Raw genomic sequence first — 10097 nt, 5'->3', positions numbered from 1 at the left:
GTTCATTTTAGGTTGATGTACACATAGCCATACTTATATGCCAATTTCAATAACGGAAAAAAATTTCCAGCATCAAAAATCAAACATGATGTATCTCAGAGATGTGCATGTTGTAACAGGAAACAAAGTCAGAGGAGCCAGTAGTCAAATAACTACGAGTGTTTCTTATACTTACCTTAAGAGGCATCTTCGCATGTTCATTTAACAACGGGACATCAAAGACTAATCTTCTGAGTAAGTGTTGCATCATAGAAGGTCTCAATTGGCTGGTGGAACAAAGCCAATTTTAATAATGGAGGGAAACGCATCTAAACCAAGTAGATAATTTGTTAAAACTAAATTAAATATCGGGAACCTGTACCTATACCTCTCCTCAGAGGATGTAACATTTAGGTGTTTGCAATCCAAAGATTAATCAATAGTTATGTAATTTTATAAGAGGTGGCATTACCAACTCATTGCTACCCCCAGATCTGAAGGCCAATCCTTTTTTGCTACAGAAGATACTGATATTCCACTCCCTTCCTTCCCATCACACACAACTGCAGACCCACTGTTTCCATTAACTCAGCAAATGCTTTTTCCCAGACTCCATGGGGTGAGAAGGGCTTCAGTGATCCGATTATAAGCAAAATGAAGAGGAATCATAGGAGCAGAAGGGAGAGAAAAGGCTGAAACAGGAGTTCTGCCAGAGGAGGAAGGGATGATGGCTGACACGGGGTGAACATCTACTGAGTCAGGCCATCCTGACAGCGTGACCCCATGTCATATGTAGAAAGATCCGTGAGATAGGTATTTTGAGTCCATCTTCAGAATTGTAGGGTCAGGGGAGTGAGAGAACTAATATCCTAATTTTTCACCTGCCTCAGGCCCATCTTTCAAATCCATACACCCCCCTGTGAGAGAAAACCTTCCACTCGATGATGTGCAAGCCCTCGCCTCCACGAGCTCCTGCCCAATTAGAAACAAACCATGACCCTAGCTCAGTGCCTGAGAAATTGTCTCTTTCTCTGTGAGAACTTCAGAGAGGACGTATGTTTCTGGTTTTCACGGGGGGCCATCTGAACACTTCTATCTACAGGAAGTGGTCGTCCAGGCCACAGGAAATAGTCAGCATCCATCATTATCACACATAAGCAATGCTTTAATATTACACTGTCTCATTTTTTTTATATTTAATAAGTCTCTTTTTTTGTCTTTCTCTTCTGGAAGAGGAGTTAAAACCATCATACAGAGTCAAAAGGGGAGAATCTATTAATCTTACAGTAAAGTGGCCAGGGACCCCTCACACAATCACCTTACCCACCAATATCCACAACAGCACAACTGGCCCAACACTTATATCCTGCAGCTCAATACCCTGCAGGGGCCTGGAGGAACACTCCTGAACTTGACCAGGAGCCAGAGTGCTCTGATAGGACTCACATCTTAGTACACAGGACTACTTAAAATGAGTGAATTTCATGATATGGAAATTCTTTCCAAAATTCCTAACAATTTGTCAAGGACTAAATAATGACTTCTCTTTCTGAAAGAAGGGCCTTGGTGTAGTTAGTTGCCCACTTACCCACAAATGGAGAGCAAACATACTTCTATGGAATCCCGCTGAGCTTTGGTCAGTGAGCAGCCCTTAGAAAGTCTGTACACGGTATGAAGTAAGGAGTCAATGAGGGAAGCATGGTGCTCTGTGCCCGCAAAAAGGGGAGCACATCTTGTTAACAAAGGTAACACAGCTGTGCAGAGGTACCGATTGAGGGCCAAGGCCATGTCCGTAGCGCTCAAAGCAGCCTAAAAAGAAATTGAAGAGGAGAAAGTCATTTGTGTTTGGCAGCAGAGAGCTCCAAAGGGATGAATATGTTGATGTAATTTTACTACATAGAAAATGACAAAAACATGGAAAGTGGAAATGTATTCCTCAGTTATATCTTTAAGAGTACGTCTTATGATTTTTTACCACTAAAACAATCAACTTTCCATTGTTTATTAAAAGATAAAAAATGAAGTGGTAACGATCGCCTCAAAAAGGCCCAGAGCACAGAGGTTCATATTCTATAACAAAATACCAGTGGTAAGATGAATGAAAGACAAAGACACTAACGATATCAAAGAATGTGAGTACTATTCTTTACTAGGGAAGGAAAGAGAAAGGGGCTATTCTCATACTCCTAAATTCTTTATGAATTCTATTTATTACTACTATTATTTATATTTCTACTCATATCCATCAGCACTGATAATCAAAGGTTGATTGTCTTATGTGTTGTCAACCATACTATTTAGGCTCAGATTTTCATGTCACCGCACCCAAAGAAAATAGAAATCTGTTTCATTTTTGTGAGTCTCCTCTCATGGCTTTCCTCAAAGGGCTATGATCAATTCAAGACCTATTTTCCTCTGAAATAAAAAAAAAACCATTTAACAGGATAAAGGGAGGTGTTACTGGAACTACCAGACCAACACTCAGAGCTGTAGCTTACTGCACAATGTTTGAATCAGCAGGACATTTACACTGATAATGGTGGATTCTCGATGTGGCCCGCTGCATGTACAGGACAGGTTTTAACCTATCTGTACATTAACAAATGAAGACACCAATATATTGCAATTGGTATGACTTACCAATGCCCATTAAACCTTCTTAATACTTTAGTTGCTTGTATTGAGAAGCATCGTTGTTTAGGCCAAGTTAGAGGTTAACAGGAGCCACAGTAATCTGCCAAGTTAGGGTTATATGAACTTCTCATTGTCTTCCATTGCAGCTGGTCAGAATTCTTATCTCACTCGTGAAGCTGCCCGTTTTCTCCACTATTCAATTAATTTCTTAAGGACATAGTCTATTTTATTTTCTGTTTATCTACTGCTTGCCGAAAAATGTCCTAGGTACTCAATAAACATTTGGTGACAATAAATGAATGAATGAGTATATCTATGAAAGAATATCATAAGCCAGAGACTGAAGAGTCCAAAGTCGAGGAAGCTGATTGTTCAAATCATTACCGTATCTAAAGAAGCAGCAGCCCGGAGATCTGGCAGAAAGCCAACCTCTAGAAGATGGAGGAGGAAATCTTGAACCTCAATTCCATAGACCCTGTCAAGGAACAAAACCATGGCTGCCTTGTGATCTGGGCAAAACCCCGCAGACATGTCAGGCTCCAGCACACTTCCATCTAAAAGAGAGAAGGTGACATGCTGTCATCAGTGGCGATGCCATTCACGAGCTAGATTACAAATGGCTACTCTCCAGCCCCCTCGTGTTTTCAATAAAGTTATCAGTTGAATGGTTTTCTGTTCTTCTACTGTCCATAAGCAAGTGCTGGCAAGTGGCTGAGGAAATATGACGGTGCAATTTAAATCCAAGGTCATTTGAATGTTATTTGCACATCCATGTTAACTGCATATATGATAAAAACATAACACCATGGTAGATACTGAAAAGGAAATAAAAAAGCATCCAGAATTCACATTGTGAAGCTAGGAGTAAATACCATAAAAGTTAAAATGTAAAGTAAGGTTGTTCACTCTTTTAAAGAATAAGAACCTCTTTTAAACATTAATCAAACTCATTTACTTCTATGTGATGATTGTGGTATATTTACATATTTATGGATTAGGCAATTACAAAATGATAAAACTTTATGAAACCAATTTGACTTGCAAATGAAATATGTTTCAATAATCATAGCAGAATTAACATTGTACAAAAATTGTCGTATTTTTTTCTCTCTCAAGCCTATATAAATTAGTAAATCCCTTATTATAACTCCGTAGATCATAGGTTGAGGACCATTACTATGGGGAATTTGGGGATTTATGTGCCAAGTTAAAATATTGAGAAAGTGATGCATTTCCTGTTTGACCATGTGATAATTATGCCAACTGCTACTGAGAACACACCATTAAAATTCTACAAAGACTGTCACAGAATCTTTAATAATGATGCAATGTTGAAGAAAGGAGGACTCAGGGAAAAACGATGCAAGACCATCATCATCCCAAAAGGATCAAGTCACAACTTTTTTGTTTTCATTCCTAGTCAATGAATGAATTTGACATTTAAATCATGAAAACAAACAAATAACAAATGTTTTTAAGGGAATTAGATTAAAGGTTAATACCAAATTGCCTCCATTCCTTATAATTATAATAATGCCTAGTATACCTACTACTTTCCTTCCTATAGTTCCAATAACAAAAATAACAGTTCTTGATGTTTGTGCTGTTGTCAAGCACTGAGACAGAAATGCCACAGACACGACTCCACACAGTGTTCAGAATCACACTAGGATATGATCTTCCTTGAACTGAAGATGACACTGACCTTTAGGGAAATTAAAGAACTCATCCCGGGCTGTACACCTAGTATCTGGCAAAGTTAGAGTTAAACCAACTAAAGTGAGATTTGAAGTCCAACCAAAGCTGATTTATTGCCTGGTGTTAAATCAGTATGCTATAATTTTCAATTAAACATCTATATGAAATTCCAGTTCCATTCTCCTAAATATCACGTTATAGGGAATTTAGATTTATCAGTTTCTATCATTTTAACATATAGTTGAGCTTAAGGAAATGGTGAGCAGCTCACTAATCCTGAACTAAGACTGTGTTTGAAACTCTCATGCAGGCGGACATTCCTTTTAAGGGAAGCTGCACTGGAATCCGCGGGGACTCAGGGCTCACTGATCTGCTGCACTCACTGCTATATTTCCACCACCATCTCCTCAAGCAGCTGGAGACAGTGAAGCTGAGGAACGGCCTCCTCTCTGATGCCTGCGGTTTGAACTGGACGAAGCAGGGCTGGGGCACCGGCTTTGCCTGTGGGGCCTGTGGTGTTCATCCACCTGAAGTTATCGCCCCAGACATTCTCCCAACCGGCCTGGGCCCAGAGCTACAGGGGCAGAACCTGCACTTTTGAGATTATGTGTCTCAGCCCTTGAGGTTTCTGAACTCCTCTATCTTCCGTTATTATTTTGGGCCACACTCTAGTTCTAGATGATAGAAATGTTTGAGAAAGACCTTAGCTAATACTTGGGGCGGGGTGGGGGGAGTGCTAATCTTTAGAGGCAAACATCACATACTATATGTATTTTAGAACAAACAGTAACAATTATAACTGATAATTGGTGGTGCCTAAAGAACAGTTTGTCATTGAAACATATAAATATTGATGGTTTAAGAGCTAAAGTTGATTTAAATGCATACCACAGCAAAGTAAAAACATACAGGTTTCTGTCTTTGGTCTCCATAGAAGGAAAGTGGTAAAAGACAAGTGTAGAAATTTAACAAGGACCAGTGGATTGCATTTTAGAGATTAACTTTCGTTGTGTGTCTACACAGACATACAACACACACACCACACACACACACACACATACACACCCTTTAAATTCCAAGGGAGACAATATACCTCATCTATTTTTGAAGAAAAACATAAAATGATATTCGTATAGCATAACTAAGTAGAACAGGAAAGAAACCAACTTGAAAAATCTTGAGGGCTGTTGAAGGCAGATAATTGCAGAAAAATGAGGAGGTGTAGACGACTTTGGAGCCAGGCTAACAGGGATGTCTTGGTTATTTGTTATTATCAATTTTACCTTAAAATTCAGCACTTCTCTGTTTTCTAATCTGTGCGTCACTGGTATTACTATTATCTTTATCCTGACATGTCAATTTTGTGGCTCAAAATGTAGGGGAAAGAAAAGATATGTAAGAAAGTGACTACGAACTAGAAGACAGGTAAAAGGAAGGACAATGAGCATAATTCTTATATACACAAGAAAAACACCGCTTAAAGTGGGAAAAACAAAAAGCTATGGGGCAATTATTAAGTTCCAGCTTTCCCTAAAATTATAACGCATGTTCCATTATTATGGCCTCTATGTCACCTTGAAGACTTGCGTTTTAAGGTGAACACACATGAAACTTTACTTTCTCATTACCTTACGGCTGCCAAGGAGGATACGCCACCTTCAGGGGCCATTTGCCATTTCCAGTGCAGTTTGGGGCAGTGCAGAGGTCCCTGTGGGTGTGACCCAAGGCCCTACTGCCAACCCCCACAGCAAAGCTTCTGCACTTCACCTTGTGCTGCCCGAGCCCCACCCCATCCACCCTGGGCAGGACCGGGAGGGGCGACAGCTGCAGGGCGATGACCTTAGGCAGTAGGTGGATTTTATTTAACATGTTTTTGAGTTAATACTGGAAAACTAGTCCCAAGCAGTTTCTAAACCCAAAATGATATGTTGGAAAAGGATGATAAACGTTTGGTCAAAATGAGGAAAAAAAAAAAAACTTTCCAAAATGTTCTCTTTAGTTTTGAAAAGGACACTTCTTTCAACACACTGGGAATATTTAAATCTCTAAGTTAAAGCTATGATCATTGTTTTTCTAGGGAAAAAAGCATTATAAGAAAGTAAAAATGAAAACTACCAAAACAAGTGAATTAAGCAACTGTGATCAAGAAAAACAGAGAAGAATGGGGATCAAAGAACACTAGAAGAGACATTAGGTAAGACAGTTGGGGGGCTTCTTTCCTGATTGGAAACATAGCTGTTTAAAAACATGAGAAGAGAAAATAGTTTATGAAGTAATGTACTCTAGTTCTTTTCTTGTTTCAAAGAAACTTAAGTAATGTTCCCATGCAGCTGGTAGGGAAATGCTGAGTACCGATCTGATCACATCATCCAAGTCCTTCTGAGCTACAAAGAGCTGGAACCGCCTTACCTTTGGCTATCGTTGGCATCTGGAAAGCAATGCTGATCACGCCCACCAAGTCTCCCAGTGGAATGAGGGATCTCAAAATAGATCTGATCCTGATGGCTTCTCCCTTACCAGCATGGATCAACTACAGGGAGAAAATAAAGGGACATTAGAATAACTTTGTGAAATCAATGCTTTAATTCTATCCAGAAAGTCTGAAGTACGGGAATCCAAGTCAAAAAATAATTTTCTGTTAAGTATACATATAAAGTTAGATCTTGCTCCGAAACCACTGTTTCAGGCTTACAGACAGATATTTACTTGCTCACATGGTTTTCACTGATATCGGCATACATTGAGTTATATACTATGGTCTAGGCCAGCCGATTTATCCATTAGAACAATGGTTTTTATCCTCTTCAGGGTCTTAAAATATAGTGAGATTGGTAAGTCCATTGATGCTTACCTCCCAAAATCACACATAAACCCCTATCCACAACATGAGCTAATACAAAGAAAAATATTATTATCTTTAGGCCCTGAACATACACTATAATTTATGATTGATTTAGCCTCTTTCTCACTTTGTGATGAAAATATAATTGCATATCCATCTATGTGCCACCCTGGTGTAAAACCCAAGGCTGTGTTTACAATATGGGGTAAATGGTAAACATGAATCTAACAGGTATTTTGGACTGTCACTGGCTAACGCAGTACCCATGAAAACATGGCTCTGATACTGTCAAGAATCTCAGCCCATCTTGGGGACAGACCACATGCTTCAGCCAGGGGTATATCTGATTCCTTCACCACAAGGTGTGAAACACAAGCACAAGCTCTGACACATAGGAGGTCCTCAACTCATAGTTACTGAGATGAATACATTTCAGAATTGCCAAGGTCAGTTCCTTATTAAGTCACTTAGATTTGTTTCCTCTTAATAGAACAAAAAACTTCTATTTATTAGCATAATTTCTCTCTTGGTTCCTTTGATCTCTCATGTTAACAGGAAAGGAACAAATATTGTGATCATAAACTTTTTTGTCCACAATCACCTCTAGCACATAGACTTTTGATAGCCCATTTACAAGATGAAAATCTCATTAGCAGAAGGTTACGTTTTCACAAAAACCAGACTAAGTTTTCTAACATTCTGACATTTCTCCATCCTGTGATTCCTCACTATTCACAAGAGATTATATCAAGAAAGTAAGAAAGTTTTACCCAATGGGTGTAAGAGAAAGAGCCACCCCCCACCCCAGCCCACCCAAACAGACAAATGAAAACAGAAAACCCCATAGATGCTAAAGGTAGGAGAAAGGTGGTCTGTAACAAGTCGCTGTCGCTTCCTGCTCAGACCAGTTCAGAGTGTATCTGTCTTGCACCCCAGCACTGTTCAGTGTCTTCAAACTGTTGTTTCCCACTAACAGGTCACGAGGCTAATTTTATGGGCCCTGACAAGTAATTTTTAAATGGATATAATAGAATAAAACAGAGTAACTTGGAATAAAATTAAGAAGAAAATGCCACAACGTTTTATGGAGTAAAATGAAGTATTGTCCCATGAAACTTTAATTTCCTCTTGGTCAAGAGGCTCAGAAAACACTGATCAATCAGGTCTGAACAGCTCTTTTCTTCCCCCAAACCAGGGGCCCACATGAAGAGCAAGAGACTTCCCAAATATTGTGATCATAAACTTTTTTGTCCACAATCACCTCCAGCAGACAGATTTTTAATAACCTATTTACATGGTGAAAATCTCATTAGCAGGAGGTTACATTGACCGAGACTAAATACTGTACAAGAAAATGACCCTCAAGAAGAGTGGCTGCTTTCTGCATGCTGAAAAAGGAGAGGAAATTGCACAGGGAAGGTGTTCTTTTCGTCCTAAAGTGTGGGGTCTAGGTGCGTTTTACAGCTCTGTCAGTAACTGACTATTCTACTAATGACTTCTACTGAAATCTTGTTGCTAATTTTTACAACCAACAAGACATTTATTTCCAACTAAACAAACACTCATCCAGCAATTAGGCAGCAGCATTGCTTTTACTGGAGCATGCTGGTCACTAGTTGTGGGTGCTGCTGGGACCTTTCCAGCTGTGGGTGTCATCCCACAGATAAGCCAGGGTGCTGCCCCTGAACCCCAAGGACTTACATGCATTTCAGGCGCACAGCGTCCCAACAGGTCAATCAGAGCCGCATAGAAGGTCATGATGGCGTTCCCCATGTGGATGGTGTCATCTTCCTCCTCTTCTAGGTCACTTTCATGGGTTATTCCGAAGAAATAAAAAGCAAAGCAAACAGGAGAATAAAGTGCTATTTCAGATTTACTCCACACTCTCAAAGCAAAGGAAACACAAGCTAATTTGTTCTGCCTCTTCTGATGCTTTTCATGTAGGTGTTTAACTTACAGCTGGACATTTTAAAGCCTGGTTAAAGACCAGGGTTAAGATGCTATCACCAAGAATGCATTTGTGGGAACTTTAATATTAAGATTCCTCAGAAAGGAAAAAGAGGAATTGCCAATTGGATGGATTCTGCTCATGTGTAGTGGCAGACAGCACAATAACAAAGAAAACAATGATGGAAGGACTTGGTAAGTTAGGACAGTTTTCAAAGAAGCACACATTTAGAGAAAGGGTGACAAAGATCTGTCCTACAAGGTCACATATCTAAGGCACCCAGTACAGTGTTCTCCCCAGAGGAGGCACTTTATGAATGTGATTTCATTTACTCACTCAGCTCTTAACCATCTACTCTGCCCACCGACCCACTCCCAGTAATGCAGCACGTCCCCCTCCCCATCTGTGAGGAGAGCATAAATATTTCACTATGGCACTGATGAGAGACAACTCTGGGTGGCCCAGGAGATCCTCTGGGAGCTCAGCAGGCAGCTGCGTCAGCTGGACGCAGGTCTGCAGGGTGACAGCGAACCTTGCTGACGACACTGCCCCTGGCTGTTTCCAGGGTCCTCGAGTGCACACCCACTGGGGTGGTCCTGGGCCCGAGATCTCCTGACATGCTTTCTACTATGCAGAGAAGCTGAGAGTTCCCTATTCCTCTACGGCTGACTGATCAATACATCGCCTGTCCACGGAACACTCCCAATCTGGAACTCTGGCCTTGGTGTGGACAGAACAGCCATGCCTGGTCTACATGTGCAGAAACAAGGGATTGCAGGACCACTTCTTTGCCAGGAAATTTGCCTCCAATAAGCCCTATGTTATATATACCTTTACCAGTGTGGCCAGTAGTGTGGGTGCATGACCCCCAAGCAGGACATTCACCTCCACAGATTAAAAACTAGGAAGCAGCATGCCTGGATTAATGTATGTCTTTGCTGAAATCAAGTATTAACAACATGTTCTATAGAGAAATATAAGGTAGCTATTCTCCCT

At 40.3% G+C, this 10097-nt stretch overlaps 1 protein-coding gene across 1 annotated transcript in view; it reads right to left on the bottom strand.

Annotated features, from left to right (window-relative positions):
• Window positions 1-69: 69 nt before the first annotated feature.
• Window positions 70-10097, bottom strand: part of LOC109377479 (ryanodine receptor 2) — a 193940-nt gene continuing 183912 nt past the window's right edge. The window contains exons 41-45 of the mRNA XM_019633841.1: window positions 8855-8960; window positions 6721-6841; window positions 2998-3167; window positions 1568-1788; window positions 70-266 (exon numbers count right to left, since the gene is read on the bottom strand). Of these exons, the coding sequence (XP_019489386.1) occupies window positions 80-266; window positions 1568-1788; window positions 2998-3167; window positions 6721-6841; window positions 8855-8960 (805 nt within the window). The 3' untranslated portion in view covers window positions 70-79. The remainder of the gene's footprint in view (window positions 267-1567; window positions 1789-2997; window positions 3168-6720; window positions 6842-8854; window positions 8961-10097) is intronic.

The sequence above is a fragment of the Hipposideros armiger genome, unplaced genomic scaffold (genome assembly GCF_001890085.2).
Source record: "Hipposideros armiger isolate ML-2016 unplaced genomic scaffold, ASM189008v1 scaffold_1415, whole genome shotgun sequence".
Taxonomy (NCBI): domain Eukaryota; kingdom Metazoa; phylum Chordata; class Mammalia; order Chiroptera; family Hipposideridae; genus Hipposideros; species Hipposideros armiger.
This window is presented reverse-complemented; position numbering and strand designations above follow the sequence as displayed.